The sequence below is a fragment of the Hordeum vulgare genome, chromosome 1H (assembly GCF_904849725.1).
Source record: "Hordeum vulgare subsp. vulgare chromosome 1H, MorexV3_pseudomolecules_assembly, whole genome shotgun sequence".
Taxonomy (NCBI): Eukaryota; Viridiplantae; Streptophyta; class Magnoliopsida; order Poales; family Poaceae; genus Hordeum; species Hordeum vulgare.
In genome coordinates, this window is record NC_058518.1 from 20,649,790 (window position 1) to 20,674,589 (window position 24,800).

The following is a 24,800-nucleotide window of genomic DNA, read 5'->3' on the forward strand; positions in this document are numbered from 1 at the left end:
TGTTTAGACGGTTGAATTTTACGGAGTGTGTTGGGTGCATGTTTGATGTCCAAACAAGCTTGGATCATATGAGTAAGAAATAAGCTTCGACGTGGGAGGCAACTTTAATTATTTGTTTGACTTATCTATTGCATTATAGCCCGTAGCAACGCACGTAAACGTAATAAAGGTAGAAGTTGAGTTTAGTTCCCACAGTTGTCTTTTCTCCACATGTTTTATATTCCGTGGCAATGCAAGTGTATTCACCTAGCTCGACTAAAGGCCACGCGCCCATCGGCCTCTCTACACGGAACAGTTGAACAAAGTGAAGTAAAGCCAGCTAAATAGAGATCCTTCCCTAGAGAGCACTTTAGCCGGCGACCACGTACGTACGTACGTCTGCATGAGCAGTCTCGCCAAGGAGACGATCGATCTCTCTAGTCATCCTTATCGTGCTCTTCATGATGGGTCTACGCGCGACACCCGAAGCCGTTTCGTGCCACTGCCGGGACAGTACTTTGGAGGGCCGGAGAGCGTTGCGTCCAACGACCAAGAGCACAGGCCCATGGCACCGGCTATCATTTGGACACCGGCTATCATTGTGAAGCGCAGGCCATCCGAACTCTGCCCTGAAACGCACACGATGCCTATACCCTTGAAACTCTTCGCCCTTCCCACCGCACAAGTTGGGTCTTTGGTTCACTCCAACGTCCCATGTCTGAGTAAGAATAAAAGAAATGTGTGGACGGCATGTCACCGAGATATCTATCTTTAGCTAGCTAGCTGCACCATTTATATTGTAGGAGTTTGCAGCTTGGTCATACCATTTTGGCCATGTATGTGGTCATGCATGCATATATCATTTGGACATCTACATCTCGTCTGGTAAGATGTAAAAAAGGTGTGGGTGAAGCTTTCTAGCTAGGTTCGAGCCCCACACGTTCTATGATCTGCCGAAGCTGATCCCTGCGTCAGGGCCGGCCCTGCCCGGTCCCTAGGATCTAGGGGCCACCGCTCAAGTATATGCGTAGTAGGCTACGACCCGATGATCAGCGAAATCGCTTTGAGGGCCGCGACGGAAGGGGAGAAGCGGCTGGAGCTGGAGGATGCGGGGACTCGAAAGGGCCTCGGAGGAAGCGGGCTTGGCCGGTGCGGTCGAAGATGGAGGGAACCTTGAGGAACTTGGAGACAACCTAATCGGCGATCCCCCGAACGACTGTTGGTGCTGTTGCGACGCCTTGGACGGCATCACGTTGGAGAGGGAGGAGACTAGGAGCTCCAGGTTGTGGAGGTTGACAATGGCGACCTCCTGATGGTACGCTGGTCGTCGGAGCCAGTGTCGCGCCCTCGTGGACTTAAGGCCAGGGTCACATCGAATGCAGGTGCAACAGCATGAGACGGGGAGAGGAAGGAGCGGGGAGCTCTGGCGGTGGCAGGCGAAGGTTGCGCCAGCCGAGCACGCCCTCAAGCCGATGGCAAGGTCACCAACGTTCATGATGAGGCCTCCGACACCGAGGACCGCGCCAAAGAGGCGCAATCCGCAGGTCACCACTATTGTGATCCATAACAACCCCAACACACTTTGTCTGTGCATATCCCTTGAGTGATCGTCAGCATGAACGACGACCTCATGAGGCACTACATCGAGTTCGTCGTCGACCGTTTGCTCATGTTGTTGGGCTGCAAGAGAAGCTGTACAAAGAGGTGAAGCTACTCTTAAAAGGAAACTTCAAATGGTCGTCCGCATGCTAGGGATTTGTCAAAATTCACCCAAAAAAGTCCAAATATGAACACGGAATTGAACATATACAATGGACAAAACTATGATCCGATCGCTTAAATGGAATCAAAACATCGAGCCACATATTTGTCGTGTACAGGTCGAGGAGGCCAAGCAATCTGTGGCATCTTAATCGTCCTCTCGGTACGTGATGGTGGAGAGACAGCCAAGAAGGCCGTGAGCTGAAAGTGCAGCTATATCTGTAGTGCTCGGCGCCGGTGCCGATCATCATGCAATGCATCAAAGAAGTTTCCATTTGAGCCGTTGTGGGCGCCAAACATTTACGTAACTAGTCATCAACCCGTGCGTTCGCATGGGGTAGAATGAGAATGTTATCTTTGAACAATGTTGGCAATATACATTATAATTCATCTATTATTAGTTTTTTGCGGGAATCATGTATTAGTAGTAAACGATGATTTTTTAGTTACTTAATTGTCTCATTGTGCCCGCTACATTGATATTCACAGAAGGCCCGACATGGCTTCCCATGTATCCATTTATTCCAGTACACATACTAATGGGTTTATAGTGATTTTAAAAGTATTTGACGCTTCCAAAATTGGTGTCTTAAACTCTTAATTTAAACACTTGGTACATGTTGCATAAGACACTTAGCTTTAGTGTATGACTCAAATTTGGTTGAACTCTAGGATGTACAAACTGAGTTAGCATTTGAAAAGCAATTATCCTTTTGTCCCAGGGAGATTACTTCTTGTTGCACGTCTATATTTTCATAAACACATGTTCTATTTGGATTTTTAGCAGTGTGTATAATCACGTATGACTTAAGCTTATCTATATCTCCTTGTTGTAAAACTAATATTTAATTTTATTCTAAATTACTGGCTGGTGTACCTTATGGGTAGGCAACGCAGATTATTGGCTGATGTACCTTATTTTGTCCAGTCATTAGTATCAATGCCCAATTTATCAAGTTAGATTGTTAATTTGTAATCTAAAAAAAATTGTATAATTGGATTTGAACGTTCTATGAGACTCTAGCGCAAGGGGTAGAGACTTCTTGATGATGTCAAGGTGTGCTAGCTTGTGAACTTTGTTATGTTTGGTGCTGAATAGCAGATTTTCGTCTTAAGTATTATTGTACTACTTAGTCTTTTGCACCTTCATATGCTCTCTCCTTATACAGCAAGCAAAACGGGTGAATTAAATTGTCCAGGCACTCAACATATAGACCTACAATATTCTCTTGACTAAGAGGCATATTAGTAACTTCATGACACAGATGAAAGGGATTCACATCAAAGCATATATGTAAAGCAAAAAATCCGATACTCCCATATATGCTACATTACATACTATTTTTTATTAAATATTCATCAATCGGCCACATATCTTTCGAGGTCTTGATGCTCCAAGCTTCTGAAATTCTTTGGTCGCCGATTGTTTATCAACACCTCTATGGAACTTATATTATGAAAGAACATGCAAATGCACCCAAAAAAAGCTTGTTCATGACAGTACCCTTTGGCTGGTCTTTGAATAATTTACACTTTTTTCTTGAACGTGCAACATCAATATATTTTTATGGTATTTTAGCAATGCGCCAAAGATGCGAGTTATTGTAAGCTTTCTCTTAGGTCTTGATTCCTTGAATATGAATTCATCTTTATCCTCGCTGCCATTAGAATGTACAACAATATGTGTTGTTTGTTCTATTGTTTTTGTTGTTGTTCACAATTATTTTATCATTGGTAACTTATTCTACAAAAACATCACGAAACTTGTGTTAACTACTGTAAAATAATGATTATAATCATAACTTGGTATGCAGTAAATACTAAAAAGCATAGAGCAGCATAGTAGAAAAGTCTGATGCATGTTCAAAATTTGCTTTTGATCTCTTTCACCACCCAAGTACAGGAATTTGTTTTATCCACTTTCATTTTACAAAACGTTCATCAACTTGCAATATTGGCAAATCCTTTTCAGAGCCTATGAAAAAGATTCCATACATAGTGTTACATATATCCAATGTGAACTGATATATCAATACATATCCATGTACAATCTATATCCAGTGTGAATCTTGAGATTGCTTGTTCACTTTCTTCCTAGTGTCTCAAACATGGTGCAAGTTGATGTTCCACTCAGGTCAGACATCTCTAGGTCAAGTTTGTATCTATACATAATACAACATACTCCTTTTTTGTTAAAATTTCAGAATGTAAGGTGCATTTCTTCTAATTTCTCGTAATTCCCTCGTTAGCCCTTCGAAAAAAGGAAAGTATATCTTCCCTGATTGCGTGCATCTCTTCATGTAAAGAGCAAAAGGAAAGTATCTCCTTCCCGATAGCGTGTATCTCTTACTTATCTAGCCTAAATGATTTAATTGTAGCTAATCAATAATTTAGCCAAGGTTAATTTCGTCCTAGCATGTGTTTAATTATGTGTCTTGATCACCGTGTCAAAAGTAATACACCTTACATAAAGGAATGGAGGGAGTATATGGGTATGTGCAGAGTAAATACTACCTGGTAAATCTTCTGGCCATCTCTCGTGTTGAAAGAATATAAATTTTAGGAAACGTGAAGCTTGCTATTTTTAGGATTTGTTTTAGACCTTTTATGTCCCATGTGCAACAAAATAAGCATCTTGTCGGGTTCAACTGGATGGTAATTTAAAGCAGATGTTACCTTAAAATTGTATGTCATGTAGTCCAAACCTTCTTATCTATGACCAGAACTTGGTAACCGATCATTTGATCTCTTCATCATAAATTCGCTGCTGTTGAGCTTACTGGCGTGTCATAAGTACTTTCATTGAAGTACAATCACACGCTATTGTTTTAGACCTAAATTGCAGAAAACAAAGAAAGCAACACTTTTATATAATAGATCAAAGTAACGCGAATTTTTAAGATTATTCAAGGCGCAAGTCAAAAAGTAAGGAGTACAAAAATGGAGTCAAATCTTGGTTGTCCTATTACTGTAAGCAATACAAACTGCATGCGTACTCTCACAACATCACTCAAAACGGTATAGAATATCGCTAGACAATATTTGGATAGGAGATGCTTGGCTAACCCGAATCTAATGGTAAAGTTGGGATGCATTCAAGTATAAACCAGGAAAAGGATACAATACATGTACTTAAACTTTTTGTAACACATGGTTGCGACACGCACGACATGATAAAGAGCCATATCATTTGCCTCTCTCATCTCACACATGACACTCTCAGTTTTTTCCATGTCACCAAAAGGGAAATTGTCTTTTTGTCAGTAAGATTGAACAAAATCCATCCATATAATTGATGACAGAAAGGCCTACTCAAACCTTCTATGAAACAAACAACTACCGTAACCACAACTGGGTATAATTTAAGAACCAAAAGAAGTCAGAATAACGAAAACTTAAGAAAATAGGGAGAAAGTAGTGCACACTTGGGTAGAAGTTGAGCTGCATGGAGCACTTGTGCTATTTGCTTAAAGTCCTAGAAAATGTACTTCTGGATTTCCACAAATGCGAATACTGATCCGTTGAATTCTTATAAAATGACTCACGTGTTGGTCCGGGCTTAGGTTTTCTTTAACTGAGATTATCCGTCGAGTTGCGACGTACTATCTAGTGAAAGGGGCTGCAAAAACTGAATTCATCTGCTCCCTGCTGCGATGTTGCCTGAATCGATCTCCAAGTATAAAGCTAGCTTGTCAATAACTATTTAGTCAACCTGCAATAATAGAATCCAAAATACATAAGTAGGATGTATCTATGGCCGAAGGCAAATAACGATATATGTACGTGCATGTACTGTACATGAATCAATCAGCTAGCTGCCATGTACTTGTCTGTTTTTCCCCATCTGATCAGTCCAAGTAGTTTAATTAGCTTCCATAGATGCGTGATCGCTGGAACGAACTCCGCTTGTTGCAGTGGCGAGGACGGACTGTGCCACCAGTACAGCAGGGTCAGAATTTGGAACCCTTCTTCTTCATCAACCAAAGAAATCCTGGAGAGCGGGACGTGTTAGACTTGGATGAGGAGATTAGATTAGAGGCCTCCAACAAAGGGATACACCACTTCAGATCTGGGTGTGATTCAAAGATTTAGAACCTACAGGAGGATCACACCAATGCATCCATGTATGGAAAACATATAAGTATTACTCCTAGTCTGTCAGATGTTCTAGATCAAAGCAGCCCATGATTTGACTTCGAAGATGAGAGCATGGTTACCTGAGATCAGCGAGATGTGTGTCAGATCGAAGAGTGTGACCGATCTAGATGAGCAACTCATATTTGAGGCAGTAAGATCTTGATCAATTGGATCCATGGCACCAAACTCGTTTCCTTCGGGTTGCAGAGAGATGATGGTTTTTTTTTTCGATCCCAAAAGAGAGAGTATGGAGAGAAGAAGATACGTGGAAGAGAGAAAACAGAGAGATAAAGGAACATGCGCTTACACGGGGGGAGAGAGAATATGTTTCCACGTGGGGAGAGAGATAATTAAGGAATAATATGGAGGGCTGTGTATGTCGTTAGGATTTTATTTTAGTTATTACAACCAGAAAGATTTGTGGACTTTTTAATTGTTTTTTTGGAGAATTAAACAATGGATTTTTTTTAATGAATGCCTTCATGAGTCAATCTACACCGTAATATTTCGGTCCCACCAGATTAACGGTTCGTAAATTCTAATTATTATGAAAATTTCTAAGAAGTCTAGAATTAGTATTAGTATAGATAGATGTAATGCCCAAACATTTACGCAATGTAATGCCACAAGAGTAATTGTTTTGACGGTTTTCTTGTAACAAAACCTCTTCTTAGTTAATAAAAATGGTAAATCTTTTATCTTGTTTCAAAAAAGGACAAAAAAGAAGAAAAAAACCAGCGACTGCATCTTTTGACGTTGTTCCACACAGTGGGGAATCTAAGGGGTGCTTCAACAGGCTTGAGCCCCCCCTTCAAAAATTAAAAAACATAATTTAGTAGTATTCATCATAAAAAATAGTATCATTTAAGTTACAAAATTGAGAGTTAATGCGTTTTTCTTCACATAGTTAACATTGAGCTCCTCCTTCATTTTTTCTCAAGATTCGCCACTGTTTCCATACATGAACCACAGGGGAATGTCCCAACATTGTTTCATAGGGCACAAAACTATTATACGTTGCAGCGATCGGAATAGCTAGTCTTGAGACAGATCGATTAACAAGCATAAACCAGGAACGATGATGAATTAACAAGGAGACACGCACCATGCTGCCAGACGAAACATCAGTTCAGTTTTTTAATTATTATTATTCCCTCGGCATGCAGAGGCACGTACTAGGTACGTGCATCGCCGATCACTTCTTCTTGGCGAGGAAGACGTCGGAGAGCACGGTGTCGGAGCGCAGCGCCGCCTTGAGGAGGCCGAGCCCCTCGTCCATGCCGACGCTGACGAACTTCTCGGCGAGCTCCACGTCCTTGTTGACGCTGAACTTGTTGATGAGGGTGATGCTGGAGATGGCTGACATGGGGGTCACCTCCAGCCCGTCGGTCACCATGTAGGTGACGAGCCCCTTGACGTACCCTCCGGTCTCGTCGCCGGCGGCAGCCGCCGTGGAGGAGGAGGTCTTGGGCGCGGCGGACGGCAGCACGAAGGTGACCTCGGTGGCCATGGCCTGCTTGCACTGCGGGCACGCCGCCTTGGCCTCCATGGTGGCGGTGGCGCAGTAGCCCGAGCAGGTGTACATCTTGAACCTGGCGAGTGGGGAGGAGGACGGGGAGGAGCCCTCGCCGCCGCCGCCGCCCTGCAGAAGCAGCAGCTCCCGGGCGTCCGGGTGCAGCACCTTGGGCTGGAGCAGCTCGGACTTGTCCTTGTTGGGCTGCAGGTAGGAGGAGCCGATGTTGTCGACGCTCTGGTACAGCCGGCCTATGCTCCCCTGCATGGTGCCGGCGGAGATGAGCTTCACCACGGCGCCGATGGGGAGGGTCAGCAGGCTGAAGACGAAGTCGACGAACTCCTTGCCGGCCTCCGCGAACAGCACCTTCTTGGACTTGGTGTCCACCAGCAGCTTCAGCGAGATCTTGTTGCTGGAAGACATGGCTAGCTGATGGTTCGAGGAGATGCTCAGTCGAGGTGAAGATGACTGGTGGTGTCTGGTGGGACATATATACTAGGTGCGGTGTGGATCAAAATTAAGGAGGGAGGCGAAGAGATTTGGTTGCTGGAGAGTGATCAACCGACGAGAAGCGTTTGCGGTTGTCCCTTTGGATTCTCGATGAGTAATAAGTAAAGAAGGAGTGATTTGGGAACTGTAAAAACACACGGACGGGAATCCGAGTTTTCTTTCATATCTTCTCCACCTGTATCCTGGCGTGATGGTAAATGCATGATTATTTTGGGAAGAAACAGCGGTGCGGGAAGGCCGGCGGGGAGAGGCTCGGAGCCGCCGGTGGTGCCAAGGCAGGCTCGCCGGAGAAATCTGGTTCACGGGGGAGGTTTAGAAGGATCCTTAGGCAGACCAGGGTAGGACGGGCGATGAGGCGTCCTCGGCCACTGGTGGCGCTAGCAGGCAGCCCGACATGTAAATTACTCAGGCGTACAAGAAAGAGATTGTTGAAGGAGTATGTTGGAAGCGTCGAACCCTTTGCTCGGGCCGCGTACCTATATATATTAGGTAAACTTTGGAGTACAAGAAAGAGATTGATGATCTCAGAAGTTCGATTACAGAGGGAGAGGAAGAAGAGATAGAATAGGTTTACAAGTTTAAACATATATCCTCTATCCTATACATACTCTAACACTCCCCCTCAATCTAAACCTCATGAACTTCTGTTAAGGTTGAGATTATACTTGAACTCATCTAACCTCCTCATAATGAGTGGTTTGTGAATCCATCAGCAAGTTGATCTCCTGTAGGCATAGATCAAATCTCGAGAAGCTTTCTAGCTACTCTTTCTCTGATGAAATGACAATCAACTTCAATATGTTTCATGCGTGCATGAAAGACAGGATTGGCTGACAGATAAGTTGCACCAATACTATCACACCATAGTGTGACAGCTTTTGGAGTTTTAATTCCAAGCTCATAGAGTAGTGTTTGTATCCAGGTTACTTCAGCTGTGGCATTTGCCAAAGCTTTGTATTCAGCCTCACTGCTTGACCTGGAGACTGTAGTCTGCTTTCTTGCACTCCATGACACAAGATTAGTTCCCAGAATCACAACAAATCACTAGTAGACCTTCTATCATCAACACATCCTCCCCAGTCTGCATCGGAGTAGGGAGTAACAAGCATAGAAGAGGACTTGGTAATCTAAAGTCCAAGCCCCTCTGAAAACTTAAGATACCTCAAAATTCTCTTGACTGCAGTCCAATGAGTAGTGCTAGGAGCATGGAGATACTGACATACCTTGTTTACAACATAAGAAATGTCAGGACGTGTAAGTGTTAAGTATTGTAAAGCACCTATGGCAACTGACATATCTTAAGTGTCTGCCCCTGATGCCCAAACACCAGGCTCAGTGGCGTCTGCCCCCTGAGCCACCAGCAGGCACTCTCCCCTTCCCCCTCCAGGCCCAAACGCCAGGGTCTATGGCGTTTCCCCTGATGCCCAAACGCCAGCCTTCATGGTGTGTGGCCCCTGTTCTCTTCCCCTCCCCGAGGCCCAAATGCCAAGGTACCTGGCGTCTGGGTGTGCCAGCAGTCAAACTCCAAAGTGCAACTTGTGTGTAGAACTTGCAGTGCGTGTGTTCAAAAAATTTAGAAAATTCAGAAATAGTGTCGACAACCATAAGCTCACATACATAGTTTCGACAACAATAGGTTCACAAATAGTTCGATACTACTGGATAATTGAATACAAATTGTAGTACTGGATAGTTCAACTTAAAATTCATCACATATCTCCTTCAATTTCTTGACCTTGTCCTTATAGCCATGGTTCCGTTTCATCATATCAGAAATGATGCACTTCAGCTTTTTCTTCTCTTTCTTCATTTGGTCTCTCTCTAGCACAAGCTGGTCCCTCTCCTTCTCTGCCTTCGCCCTGAGTACCTGATGTAGATTGGTGGAAGAATAGTCTGCCAACTTCTTCTTCTCAATCTCCTCTTTCAGATCACTGATAGCCAACCTAACACTACCAAGCTGATTAATAGCCTCCTCCTTGTCAGCCACCATTTTTGCAAAATCATGTTTGAAAAATCGAAGCTCTTCCTCCATCTTCCTCTTTTCTTCACCCAGCTTCAGATTTTCTCTGATTCTGTCCTCGTTTTCTTTGTCATGCATGCTCCACAATTGACCTATGCAAAACTACATAGCAACGGACCACTCAGTGTCTATCCACTCCAGATAGCAGCACTTTTCTTTTGCCTAAAATTCAAAACAATTTCAGTGATTAACATACATGAAATTGAGTGGAGCAGAAAACTAACTAAGATTAACTAATTACAGTGCAACATACCTTCTCCTTTGCACAAGCAAGAAAATGCCGACTAGTGTTAGTAGATTGAAATGCAACTTGCCCGAGGCAAGACTCTAGATGCATACAATGAGAAGATAGTTCATGAGCAATGCCACTCCATTCATAGCATGGGATAGTCCTAGGAATCTAAAAGCAGAAGACACCGAACTGTTATGAAATCCCGAAATGAAGAATCGTAAACCTAACCGTAAATGTTGGAAACCTGAAATTAAAGTACCCGGTTGGTCACACTATCGTAATCCCAAGAAGAGCTTGATCCCTCGCTCCAAGAAACCATGGCAGATTAAACTACCGGAGAACCTAAAATATATTTAAACTAATTAATTGACAGACCTAAAATATATTCAAATCTACCGGAGCATACCCATCGGCATTGTTAGTCAAAAAAAATTGGTTGCCTAAAATCAATCCATTATGTCCACATCATATGATACACTAAATTATTAAATAAAATCTACAACACATCATATTCAACAAAATACCCCAAAGTCCAAAATAATATACCAACATATTGAACAAACCTATATAATCAAACAACCACAAAGAAATCCCTAAAACTAACAAGTAACCTATTTATCTAACACAACCTAATATTCAAAAATACTCTCAAAATAAGATGTTGAAACAAAAAAGAAATTAAAGGGATCGGGGAAGATTACCTCAAGGAAGCTTGCGGGGCTCAGATCAAAGGATTTTGGTGGAGGAGGGAGTAGATCAAAGGGGTGGGGTGTAAGGGGGAGAGGGGGGCAAGAGAGATGGGGTTCTCTGTTAGGAGGTGGGGGTGAGGCAGAAAGAAGGGTATGCAGGTAAGTGACTCGAGCGAGACGCCGACATTTGGGTTTGGGACCAGACGCCATGGCCCCTGGCGTCTGGCCCCTTTGCCACGTCAGCCAGTCAACGGATGGGGAGGGGGGGGGGGGGCCGAGCCAGACGCTGGGGTGCGTGGCGTCTCCTTTGCAACCCAAACGCCACGATGGACGGCGTCAAGCAAAGAGGTTAGATTTGAACGTATTTTTAAACTAGGGTCGGATCTGCATTATCTTTGTGAGTAAATATCGTTTGCCGCTTTTTTACATGGGGTGAATGTTCACTGGCTAGCAATTTGGAAAGAAGACCGGCGGTCTTTCCGTGCCCATATAAACCCCCGTCGCCCCAACGCAATAATAGACCCGACGTTACCGCCGACGTCTGAATCCCCGCCCCTTCTCGCTCGCGCGTCGCCACCGCCGCCGCCGCCGTACGTTCACCTTCTTCCTCTCATCGCGCCGCCGTCCGCAAGCTCCGATCCGGCCATTGGGTTTTCATCAGGTATGCCGTCCTTTTTTCCGTCTTCATCCAGCGGGCCCACCGTCTAGATCCGCCCCTGATCCATCGGCTGGAACTGTTATGCAATTCTAGGTTAAAATTCTTTCAGCCAAACAAACAGTCCGAACTGGGATTCCTGGCCAGTTCGGTAGCAATGGATAAAATGGGCAAGGAGGAGGCAATGAAAACCACATACCGTGAAGATACTACCACTACTGATGGATCAAGCACGGATGAATACGATCCATGGAATCCTCCGTATCCTCCGTTTCCTTCATGCCCTCCTTGTGATGGAGATAACTTAAGTGACGCTATCCGTTTTGTAGTTAAGGTGCAGTAACTAACCAACTTTTTTTTTTTTTTTGAACTTTATGGCATTTCTATCATGTTTGCTTTCCCTAGAATAGCCCTTGACGCCACCGTCCCTCTCTTTGCAGTGGTCACGTGAGAAAAAAGCTGCACTTGGTGTCCTCAGAGCATCCAGTATAATCTTCCCAGACCGCACCCCTAAGGTTCTCTGCATTTGAAAAAAAAATCATTTGGTTATTTATATTTTACGTTTTCCTGTAGTATTTTGTGTGTGCGATACCTGTGCAACATTTTTGCTTGGTTGTCCCATAGTGTGTTGTTTATTTCATTTTGCTTTGCTAATTGGATAACTGATTTCCTTTCATCTCTTTTGATTCTGAATGGATCAATTTAGGAGGTGAATCATCTCTTCCATGATAAAGTGCACCATTTGGCACCCATCCTGGATAAGGATAGTGTCCGGCGCTTTCTCCGCTTTATGCGGGGGAATGGGCAGGGCACGCAATGGGGTTCGATCATCACCCCGGAGACTTTGAACCATTTGATTGCACAAAATGCGGTGAAATGTGTCAAAGTTGCCTTGGAGGGTCAGGCACCTGAGCTTGATGGGTGCCGGGCCGGTCCCAACTGCATGAACCAGTATGGGTACTATCCCCTCCACCAAACTGCTGAAATATTTTCGGTCGACATGATTCAGTTGCTCATCCGCCACGGCGCGTCCGCCAATCTACGAACAGCCGGTGCTGAGGTCATCGAGGGCCTTCTCCCACTCCATGTTGCAGTTGAGAACACCTGCATGCATAAGTATCTGGAAGACAGTCTATACCCTAATCACGAGCATCGGGATTACAGCGAGGCAGATTCCAACTTTATCTTCAAGCTCATCCATCTTCTGTGCCTACCTGAAATGGTTTGTCTCACATCCACCCCTTCACAATTTGCTACTCCAGCATAGCAAAGTCACATATCTTAAATAACTGACATAACAATAATACTCAAAGAACCTTGAATTTCTACATCTCCATTTGTCATAGTTGGAATTGTTTTCTATGCTGTAGTGACATTTTTTAGCCTTTGACTCTTTGTTGAGAGAAATAAACTCTATTTTGTTGTTAACAAAGAAAATAAGATTGTGATTTTATTTAGATTGTTGGTGAGAACACAGTTTTAAGTTTATCAGCACTACCATCTTGACTGTAAATTCTAAAAGGACTCCGTTTTTGTTCCGTGTTGGTGGCTTTTGCAGAAGATCTTCTTGGATACGACTCGGCTGATTGCAAAACACACAGATAATCTATTGGATGAGCTGTGGAATTACATAAAAGAGGGAAAGCTTGCCGAGACAGCTGTTTTGCTCATGGCAGCTCAAGAGCAGATACGCAAGGGAACTTCTCGCAAGAGAAATGGAGATAGTAGGTCAGATGGGTTTGCTATTATCTGTGACCGTATTTGGAACAACAATATTGCTTTGCAGTCTGAGAAGGGTCAACAAGTGGAGGCAAGGATAAAGCTTAATAATATGGCATTGATGCTTGTTCATGTAATTTCCAAAGCTGGTGAAGGTCTTGATTCATACATTCAGAAGCATCTAGAGGTATCATTCTGTTGGTGCTTGCTGTTACAATTCCTTGATTTTCTCTGCTTTACAAGAAAGTATATTGGATTTTTGGTAAATCCTGCACTATCTGATAAATATAATATTTTTATAAAGACTGAACGAAATTTGCAATATATCTAATACTTGCTCCGTCCTAAAATAAGTGTCTTAACCTTAGTACAACTTTGTACTAAGGTTAGTATAAAGTTGAGACACTTATTTTGGGACTGAGGGAGTAGTTATTATAGGTTCAGTCAAGAATGTAAGATTTATTTCGGGTTATTGGCAGCAAATACAGTTTTGTCAAATGACTTTCAAAATATGAAGCTCATTTAGACCCCCTCTTCTTCGCGAAAACTTCTCGTTTTGGGAATGGAGGCTCAAATTAGCGCTAGGTGTAGTCGACGCGGTTAGTGTTCTCCTAGCGTTGCATAGGCTCTTACAGATTTGTTTATCATGGGTGTATTTGGGGTGCCTAGGCGGTTGTGCAGCTTTGACTGTCAGGGGTGTATTTGGTTTGTTATATACTCCCCCCGTCCCATAATATAAGACCTTATTCACATATTAGATGTAATAAGGTCTTGTATTATGGGACAGAGGGAATATATTTTTAGGAACACAGTAAAGACGTAGACGCACACTCACTACTATGAACGCACATATGCACACCCTACCCCTATGAGCACATCCGAGACACCGAGGTGGCATATCTTGAGATTGGCGGAAGTCGCCACGCGCGCCTTGTAGTTGACATGCACGCCATACCACTGAAAGAATATTCCACTACCTTCTGTTAGAATATGCTAGTAATACATTGAAACCTACTGTTAGCATTGCAATGAAGTTACTTGCATTGTGGTAAATGTTATTGTTCATGGTGCATGAGTAGAGAACATCTGCTAGTGTCATTGCTCCTGATATACTTTGTAGCTGCTTGGCACATATATTGACCAAATAAATCATTGTATGCTCATCTTGCTATTTCATAGGGTTCTGTTCAGTTTCTGTTGGAGCAAGAACAGTAGGGGATGGCTGAACTCAATATATACTCCCTCCGTTCCTAAATATGTCTTTTTAGATATTTCACTACGGACTACATACAGATGTATATAGACATAATTTAAAGTGTAGATTCATTCATTTTGCTTCGTATGTAGTCCGTAGTTGAATCTTTAAAAAGACAAATATTTAGAAACGGAGGGAGTATATACTAAAAGTTCAAACATGGTGCTCATGACATATATCTCGCTGCCAACAATTCTTTGTGTCACCTTTCCACTTGTATTATATTAATATTGTTCCTGCTGCCAACAATTATTTCTGTCATATCTCAGTCATCATGATTCATGGTGCTCATGACATATATCTCACAACTTAAAATGGTCATGCAGGTGCCGTATTTCATGCAGGTGCCCCATTTGGAGGTCATTGAACGTGTTTCCTCAATTCTCAAGGATAATGGTATTTGCCCTACTAGTGAATGCATAGAAATTGGAAACATGTAAGTTTTGTCCAAGGACTGTTTTGTATACATACACAACTGATATGATCTTTATTTAATTATTTCGTCCACTTGTTCTTGAAGCTACCCCTATGAGGATGTGTTGTCCAGTGAGAATATTGGTATGTATCTGTGTATTGATTGAAGCATTTCTTTCAAGATTGGGGGGGGGGGGGACAACGCTAATTATTTGTTGTTGGATATGATATGATCAAAATCAGGGGAAAGTGACACAAACAGGGAAGCTCTAGAAATGGATTATCTACAGACAGTAGTGAATAAGGTAAATATATGAAAACATCATGTCCAAAGATTTATTTTGTTTGATTTTCATGACACTACATATAATTTGGTTATTCAAGTTGAATTGATCTGGGAGCTATCCAATCTGTGATAAAATTCTGTCTTAATGCTTCTCTCTCTCTCTCTCTCTCACACACACACACACACACACACACACACATGCCAAAATACGATTGGGTTGGTGACACAAAGCAGCCAATCCTGGAATGTAGAGGTACTAGCAAATTGCACGCAGCATACTCATTTAGAAGCTTAACATGCTACTTAAAGATGCTTTGTGGTTTGTACCTTTAGTCAATAAAATTCCACTCATCAAACAAAATTATGAGTAGGTTTAGTGATATTAGATTTTCCATAATCGAATTATGTAATATCTGAAGGCAGTGCTGCTGGCAGGCTTCACTGTTTGATGTTTTGAGGTTTTTAACATTCAGATGTTCATTTGATGTTGGAGCCAGGCTACAAGAAAGAGAAAACCGAGACGATGGGAGCTCAAACTCGCCAGGAGAAGCTTCTTCCCATGGTGGAGATCGGTGTTATCTGCCCGGTCTAATGTCAAGATCATCCCCTACAAATGGGCACGTCCTTCTGAATGCTCGGATCTCGATATGGCTTGGAAGAAACCTATCGAAGGCTTGGATGGCAAGAAAGCTTCGAAGAAGGCAAGCGTCCGTAAGTGGTGGACTGTTGATAAAACTCCTGGCGTGATGGGTCGATTTCCCATGGTAGTATACAGTAAGAAGCCCGACGAGCTGTTTACGACAATACCGGTGGATGCTATACCCAGATACATGAGGCAACACAGAAGGCTGTTTGGTACAGCGGTTAGTCATCAGCCCAGGATGGTGATTGGTACACGAGTTAATTCTCAACCCAGAAAGCTGTTTGGTACAGCGGCATCGATGCTGCTCAAAGTGTTGAAGAAGGCTTGAGGTAAGGCCACCTTGAATGCTTGTTTTCTTGTTCAAGTTTGTGAGCATGCTCATGGTTTTGCAACATATGATCATCTGATGCACCTTAGGTCTGAACAAATAGAAGCATCTGCAGATTAATCCCTGGTTATATATATGCGCCAGTCATCTTACGACTGCGGTATTGTTTGTTTGTTGGTGCAGGTCGCGGCAGGGCTGGGGTTGGGTGCTTGCTATATATATGGTTATCATCTTCCTGCCATCAAGTTATCCAAGCATTCCGTGCCATGCTTCTGATTGTTTTGCGAAGTTGCACATGACGTGATAATCGTCATGATGAACTACTGATGTCCTAAATTAAATGTGCCATATGCCTGGCAGACCCGCTAGCTAGCTAGTGCAAGGCACCTACCTAAATAACCAAGACTTATTTCTGCGTGTACTCTGTAATGCCGCTGCGGACCAAGGGCTCCGGCGGACCTGGCGCTTAGTGGTAGGTAACACACCTCTCAATCACGATCGTTTCCCCGTTGCGGAGAGAGACAATCAGGGCCATCTGCGGGGTGAAGCTAGGTCTGTTGTTGTTGCTAGTCTCTGCTTAATCATGATTGTTTTTCTGTCCACTTCTTTAAGGATTCGCTCTACATGTTGGGGCTGTATTCGCATTTCCTCTTAGAGATGCATGCTATTCTGGGCTGGGGAGAACTTATAGTAAGTAGTATGCTTTATGAGGAGGTAGAGGTTACCTTTGTTAAGCATGATGAAGCAATCAATATGTGCATGCCTGTGTTTGGTAGATACACTTGGATCTTATTACTACTTGCTTCCCGTCAAGATTATCAGACGCACTTTTGGGTCGATAAGGCAGTATATATCTTAGTTTGGGAAACTTGTGACCTAGTTCAGTCCAAGGGAGCCATTGTCTGGGGTGCTAGTTCAAGCTTGGATCATGAGCCCTTTCCTAATTGTGCCCATGGACTTTGTTATGTTATATGCGCCAGACGGGACGGGAGGACAATGGAGATCTTGGACCGTTCCACTTGTCCTTCTTCGGTCTGATATAATGCTAATGTATTTGAGTATGATGTGCCGCTGGTGGGTGAAGACGTGAGCGTTGCCTCCTAATGGAGATGCCCATCCCCTATTTGGTCCTCACACCACAACGGAGCAGAGCAAGCCTTCCAAGTTAGACACTTTAAGCTTGGTTGGCTCGTAACGATGGGGGCAACTATGCCCATCTTCCTCCGCCCTCTCCTCAGTTTGTACCTGCGCGCACGAGAGGTCAGGTTAATTATCAGGTTATGCTGAGGGAGCAAGGTGTTGGTTTTTTCGATGGTGTCGTCCCTGAAGGAAATATAGTGGAATGGATAGCCCATTTTCTGCTTATCATGACACTTTAGTTGCTACTGCCTTGGGTGAGGGTTCCCCAATGGAACAAAACAAAGTGCCCTGGAGCGGTGTCAGGTGTTTCAGGTTAACTTGTGCACTTGCAGAGATGCTCTTCCTTATTTACCTGATGATTTTTTAGTTGTTCTGTCTAAAGAAGTTCATCCCTCTCCTTTTGTCTTGCTCTGTCAGTGCTCAATGCTGCCTCTCGACCCTCTCTGCCCAAAGCTTTCAGTTGCCTCCAAGTGCTGGCCATCCTTTTCAGCTTGGTCAGGTTTCTGGGGGTTCATTCCATGTTCAAGCAGTGCTCAGTTGCACTGGATTCATCTAGGAAAGTTGTCGGCCAGTTGCAGAAGCCGGAGGAAATCTTCCTTTTTAAAAAAAAAGGAAAGTTGCCAGGAAGCTTTGTTTTGGTGATTTCCTGGGTCTATGTTCGACTGTATCCTCTGCAGTAAGGTTCGATGCCCCTTTTGTGCTCGACTCTGATGTTGATATGACGGCATTGGCTGGTCCTGATTCTACTGACAACCAACTGTTTGAATCCTTCGTGACTCCATCTTATTCAATCACCAGCTCCCTTGAATCTGCTTCTGTGGTCTCTAGTAAGAAGAAAGGTAGAAAGGCTGCCACTCGATCCGATAGTCACCTCTAAAGTGCGCAGGAGCAGTCGTAACAACCTTTAGACTCTCGCAAGCGCAAATCTTTAATCGCTCCTGCCTTTGTTATGGCTATTCCTAACCCAGCTCCCACCGTTCAAGTTCCCGAGTCTCTCTCAATCGCAAGCCTGCAACAATTGGGCTCGGGGAAGTGTGGTATCCAAGCCTCTGAATTGGCGGAGGAGAAGTTGCTCCATCCAAGGGACACTAACCAAGCTCGGGACCGAGGAGTCTTAGTTTAAATAATGTGTGTCTGCTATTTAGTTTCCTGCTCTTTCTTTATTTCAGGTTGTTTTTGCGTTATCACGAACTTGTTGCTTTTGTTTACTCTCATGGCACATCAGGTTTTATTCCAGCAATCTATCTTATGCTATGCTCAGACTTGGTCCTGTTATTCCAGTGCATTGCTATGAATCGTTCTGTTAGCCCTTGGAATATCATTTGTTGGAATATTCGTGGTATTGACGCTGATAATAAGCATAGTCTCTTCATTCGCATATAGATATTTCGGGATGTTCTATCATGTCTTCAGGAGACTAAAGGTGATCACTTCGACCATTCATACATTCATAAATTTTGTCCTAGACGTTTTGATCAATTTGTGTTTGTCCCCTCGGTTGGTAACTCTGGCAGTCTCTTAGTTATCTGGAATAGTGCAGTCTTTTCTGGCACGATTGTTCATTCATTACAATGGGCTCTAGTCAATTTCATTCAAATCCACTCAGTCATCGGCCACTGGACACTAGCAAATATTTATGGTCCTTGTGCTCGAGAGGAAAGGGGTAATTTTGTTTCTTGGCTCTATGACTTACGAATTGCCTCAAATGATGACTGTGTTCTGCTTGTGGACTTTAACTTCATTTGGTCTCCTGAAAATAGAAACAGACCAGGTCGAGACGTAACGGATAGGATCACTTTTAATGACATTATTAGATCGCTTAATTTGCTGGAAATTCCGCTTCGTGATGCCTCCTTCACATGGAGTAATATGCAGCAAGAGCCTCTCCTCAAGCAGCTAGACTGGTTTTTCACATCGAATCACTGGCGTCGGTTTATCCAAACACCCTGGTTAAAGCTTTGGCGAGACCTGTATCTGACCACCTTCCCTGCCTTTTCTCTTTACAGTCCAAAATATTCCAAGAACAAAGCTTTTTCAGGCTTGAATACTTTTGGGTTTCACACCCAGGGGTCCATGAGGTGGTTCACAAGGCTTGGAATATTTCAATTAGAGCTACGGACCCTACCAATAAACTCAATGCAAACCTTAAACAGCTTTGACATGCCCTGAAACAATGGAGTCAAGATTTGTCCCGGCTCTCTTTGTTGCTTAATAATTCTGAAAATGCTCTGAAATTAATTGATAGCATTGAAGAGAAAATACAGTTGTTCATTCATGAGTGGAATGTCAGAGTTATTCTTAAAAATCATATTGTGCGTTTACTTTCCTACAAGCAGCAGTATTGGCACAAACGTTGCATTGTACATTATATTCACTATGGTGATGAGAATACGAAGTTCTTTCACAGAATGGCTACGGAGAGGCATAGAATTAACTCCATTGCTACCATAACTTTGCCTAGTGGAGTTGTCTTGGATGATCATGACAGTAAGGCTGCTGCTCTTTTTAATGCTTTTAAAGAGGTTAGGAACTTCGGTTCCTTTTGATATGAAATCTAATCTTGATATGCTTATGACTTCCATCCATGATCTGGGTGTTCTTTCTGCGCCTTTGACTCGCAATGAGATTGATAAGGCAGTGAACAAAATCCCAAGTGATAAGGCCCCTGGCCCTGACGGATTTAATGGATGCTTCCTGAAGTCATGTTGAGACATTATTAAGGAAGATTTTTATGCTCTTTGCATGCAGTTTTGGGAAGGTACAGTCTCTCTGGATTGTCTAAACGCTTCTCTCATTAGTCTTATTCCCAAGAAGCTAAACCCTTCCATGGTCAACGATTATCGCTCGATCTCTTTACTAAATTGTTGTCTCAAGCTGCTGACCAAGTTGCTAGCCAATCATATACAGAAAGTCTCTTTGCAAATTATTCATGAAAATCAATATGATTTATTTAAGGAAGATCGATCCAAGATTGCCTTGCATAGTTGCATGGGCCTTCGAATTCATTTATCAATGTTAGCAATCCAGGAGAGAAATTGTGCTCCTAAAGCTTGACTTTGAAAAAGCGTTTGATATCGTGGAGTATGAGCTCGTTTTGACAATGATGCTAAAATTGGGTTATAATGACAGGTGGATTAATTGGACTGGAATCCTTCTTGCTTCTGGCCGTTCTTCTATCTTGCTTAATGCTGTCCCAGGAAAATCTTTACATTGCAAAAGGGTAGTGAGGCAAGGCGATCCTGTGTCGACACTTTTATTTGTGCTGGCAGTGGAATTGTTGCAATATATGATCAACCATGAATTTGAACTTGGTAATCTAAGTTTATCAATACCGAGGCATGGAAAATATCCCATTATTCAATACGCAGATGATACAATCATAGTGCTCCCAGCCTGCTCAAATCAGCTAGCTCATTTGTTGAAGGTGCTGCATGATTTTGCCCTTTCGTCAAGTCTCAGAATCAACTTTTAGAGGTCCATCATGGTGCTGATAAATCTTGATGTGGATACAACTAGAAACCTTGCTGCTGTTTTCGGTTTTGATGTTGGTAAAATGCCATTTACTTAGAGGTCCATCGATGATTGATTTAATGCCACTAGAGGATCGTGTGGAACGAAAATCATCTAGCACCTACTCTTTGCTCTGCCATGCCTCTCGGATCACCCTTGTCAATTGCCTTACCACCTCAATGATGAAATACGCAACGTGTAATCTGAAATTAAACCCCAAGTTCATCAAATATTTTGAGAAGGTTAGAAGGCACTTCATTTGGACCAAAAAATCTGACCAAGTTACTTTTTGTAACTCGATGGTGGCATGGAATAGAGCATGTTGTCCCAAGTCTTCTGGTGGATTAGATGTCATCAACATAAGGATCCAGAATCAGGCTATGTTATTGAAGTTTCTTGAATTTTTTTATAACATAGCAGATCTTTCATGAGTCCGGCTCATTGGGGACACCTATTATTCGACATCCATTCCACATGCTACTGTAAGGCGGCTCCTTCTGGTGGAAACATATTTGCAAGCTTATGCCAGTTTTCAGAGGTGTTTCTTTGTGTGTGGTTGGAAATGGAATAGACATTGCCATGTGGCATGATAAGTGGAATGGTGATCCCTTTTCTACTCGTTTCCCTTGCTTATTTTCATATGGGGAGGAAGATGTTGGGGAACGTCGCATGGGAAACAAAATTTTCCTACGCGCACGAAGACCTATCATGATGATGTCCATCTACGAGAGGGGATGAGTGATCTACGTACCCTTGTAGATCGTACAGCAGAAGCGTTAGAGAACGCGGTTGATGTAGTGGAACGTCCTCACGTCCCTCGATCCGCCCCGCGAACAATCCCGCGATCAGTCCCACGATCTAGTACCGAACGGACGGCACCTCCGCGTTCAGCACACGTACAACTCGACGATGATCTCGGCCTTCTTGATCCAGCAAGAGAGACGGAGAGGTAGAAGAGTTCTCCGGCAGCGTGACGGCGCTCCGGAGGTTGGTGATGATCTTGTCTCAACAGGGCTCCGCCCGAGCTCCGCAGAAACACGATCCAGAGGAAAAACTATGGAGGTATGTGGTCGGGCAGCCGTGAGAAAGTCGTCTCAAATCTGCCCTAAAAGCCCCATATATATAGGAGGAGGGAGGGGGACCTTGCCTTGGGGTCCAAGGGATCCCCAAGGGGTCGGCCGAGCCAGGGGGGAGGACTCTCCCCCCCCCCCAAACCGAGTCCTACTTGGTTTGGTGGGAGGGAGTCCTTCCCCCTTCCCACTTCTTCCTTTTTTTTTTCTTTCCTTTGATTTTTTCTCTCTTGGCGCATAGGGGATTGGTGGGCTGTCCCACCAGCCCACTAAGGGCTGGTGTGACCCCCCCAAATGCCTATGGGCTTCCCCGGAGTGGGTTGCCCCCCTCCGGTGAACTTCCGGAACCCATTCGTCATTCCCGGTACATTCCCGGTAACTCCGAAAACCTTCCGGTAATCAAATGAGGTCATCCTATATATCAATCTTCGTTTCCGGACTATTCCGGAAACCCTCGTGACGTCCGTGATCTCATCCGGGACTCCGAACAACATTCGGTAACCAACCATACAACTCAAATACGCATAAAACAACGTCGAACCTTAAGTGTGCAGACCCTGCGGGTTCGAGAACTATGTAGACATGACCCGAGAGACTCCTCGGTCAATATCCAACAGCGGGACCTGGATGCCCATATTGGATCCTACATATTCTACGAAGATCTTATCGTTTGAACCTCAGTGCCAAGGATTCGTATAATCCCGTATGTCATTCCCTTTGTCCTTCGGTATGTTACTTGCCCGAGATTCGATCGTCAGTATCCGCATACCTATTTCAACCTCGTTTACCGGCAAGTCTCTTTACTCGTTCCGTAATACAAGATCCCGCAACTTACACTAAGTTACATTGCTTGCAAGGCTTGTGTGTGATGTTGTATTACCGAGTGGGCCCCGAGATACCTCTCCGTCACACGGAGTGACAAATCCCAGTCTTGATCCATACTAACTCAACTAACACCTTCGGAGATACCTGTAGAGCATCTTTATAGTCACCCAGTTACGTTGCGACGTTTGATACACACAAAGCATTCCTCCGGTGTCAGTGAGTTATATGATCTCATGGTCATAGGAATAAATACTTGACACGCAGAAAACAGTAGCAACAAAATGACACGATCAACATGCTACGTCTATTAGTTTGGGTCTAGTCCATCACGTGATTCTCCCAATGACGTGATCCAGTTATCAAGCAACAACGCCTTGTTCATAATCAGAAGACACTGACTATCATCGATCAACTGGTTAGCCAACTAGAGGCATGCTAGGGACGGTGTTTTGTCTATGTATCCACACATGTAAATGAGTCTTCATTCAATACAATTATAGCATGGATAATAAACTATTATCTTGATACAGGAATTATAATAATAACTATACATTTATTATTGCCTCTAGGGCATAATTCCAACAGTCTCCCACTTGCACTAGAGTCAATAATCTAGCCCTCACATCACCATGTGAATTACATTGTAATAAATCTAACACCCATACAGTTCTGGTGTCGATCATGTTTTGGCCGTGGAAGAGGCTTAGTCAGCGGGTCTGCTACATTCAGATCCGTGTGCACTTTGCATATATTTACGTCCTCCTCCTCGACGTAGTCGCGGATGAGGTTGAAGCGTCGTTTGATGTGTCTGGTCTTCTTGTGAAACCTTGGTTCCTTTGCTAAGGCAATGGCACCAGTGTTGTCACAGAACAAGGTTATTGGATCCGGTGCACTTGGCACCACTCCAAGATCCGTCATGAACTGCTTCATCCAGACACCCTCCTTAGCCGCCTCCGAGGCAGCCATGTACTCCGCTTCACATGTAGAATCTGCTACGACGCTTTGCTTGGAACTGCACCAGCTTACTGCACCCCCATTAAGAATAAATACGTATCCGGTTTGCGACTTAGAGTCGTCCGGATCTGTGTCAAAGCTTGCATCGACGTAACCTTTTACGGCGAGCTCTTCGTCACCTCCATACACGAGAAACATCTCCTTAGTCCTTTTCAGGTACTTCAGGATATTCTTGACCGCCGTCCAGTGATCCACTCCTGGATTACTCTGGAACCTACCTGCCATACTTATGGCCAGGCTAACATCCGGTCTAGTGCACATCATTGCATACATGATAGAGCCTATGGCTGAAGCATAGGGGACGGAGCGCATATGCTCTCTATCTTCATCAGTTGCTGGGCACTGAGTCTTACTCAATCTCGTACCTTGTAACACTGGCAAGAACCCTTTCTTGGACTGTTCCATTTTGAACCTCTTCAAAACTTTATCAAGGTATGTGCTTTGTGAAAGTCCTATCAGGCGTTTTGATCTATCCCTATAGATCTTAATGCCTAAAATGTAAGCAGCTTCTCCTAGGTCCTTCATAGAGAAACTTTTATTCAAGTAACCTTTTATGCTCTCCAAAAGCTCTACGTTGTTTCCAATCAGTAATATGTCATCCACATATAATATTAGAAACGCCACAGAGCTCCCACTCACTTTCTTGTAAATACAAGATTCTCCAACCACTTGTATAAACCCAAATGCTTTGATCACCTCATCAAAGCGTTTGTTCCAACTCCGAGATGCTTGCACCAGTCCATAAATGGATCGCTGGAGCTTGCACACCTTTTCAGCATTTTTAGGATCGACAAAACCTTCGGGTTGCATCATATACAACTTTTCCTTAAGGAAACCGTTAAGGAACGCCGTTTTGACATCCATCTGCCAGATTTCATAATCGAAAAATGCAGCTATTGCTAACATGATTCTGACGGACTTAAGCATCGCTACGGGAGAGAAAGTCTCATCGTAGTCAATTCCTGGAACTTGTGAAAAACCCTTTGCCACAAGTCGAGCTTTATAAACGGTCACATTACCGTCAGCGTCCGTCTTCTTCTTAAAGATCCATTTGTTCTGAATAGCCTTGCGGCCCTCAGGCAGCATCTCCAAAGTCCACA

At 43.6% G+C, this 24,800-nt stretch overlaps 2 protein-coding genes across 2 annotated transcripts; one reads left to right on the top strand and one right to left on the bottom strand.

Annotated features, from left to right (window-relative positions):
• Window positions 1-7,072: 7,072 nt before the first annotated feature.
• LOC123405065 lies at window positions 7,073-7,813 on the bottom strand. Its single transcript, XM_045098920.1, has one exon. It carries the CDS (start codon window positions 7,811-7,813, stop codon window positions 7,073-7,075), a length of 741 nt encoding a protein of 246 aa, XP_044954855.1.
• Window positions 7,814-11,167: 3,354 nt separating this feature from the next.
• On the top strand, window positions 11,168-15,762 carry LOC123395653. Its single transcript, XM_045090680.1, has 8 exons — window positions 11,168-11,189; window positions 11,293-11,502; window positions 11,826-11,830; window positions 12,203-12,718; window positions 13,055-13,402; window positions 14,797-14,906; window positions 14,991-15,028; window positions 15,644-15,762. The coding sequence occupies exons 1-8, from the start codon at window positions 11,168-11,170 to the stop codon at window positions 15,760-15,762; spliced, it is 1,368 nt and encodes a 455-aa protein (XP_044946615.1).
• The last annotated feature ends 9,038 nt before the right edge of the window (window positions 15,763-24,800 follow it).

Bases quoted from the DNA above. Each gene is read 5' to 3' on its own strand.
- LOC123405065 (XM_045098920.1), bottom strand. From the start codon at position 7,813: ATGTCTTCCAGCAACAAGATCTCGCTGAAGCTGCTGGTGGACACCAAG.
- LOC123395653 (XM_045090680.1), top strand. From the start codon at position 11,168: ATGGACGGCGTCAAGCAAAGAG. The intron at 12,719-13,054 runs GTTTGTCTCACA...TGGCTTTTGCAG, and splicing joins TTCTGTGCCTACCTGAAATG to AAGATCTTCTTGGATACGAC. The intron at 13,403-14,796 runs GTATCATTCTGT...ATGGTCATGCAG, and splicing joins ACATTCAGAAGCATCTAGAG to GTGCCGTATTTCATGCAGGT.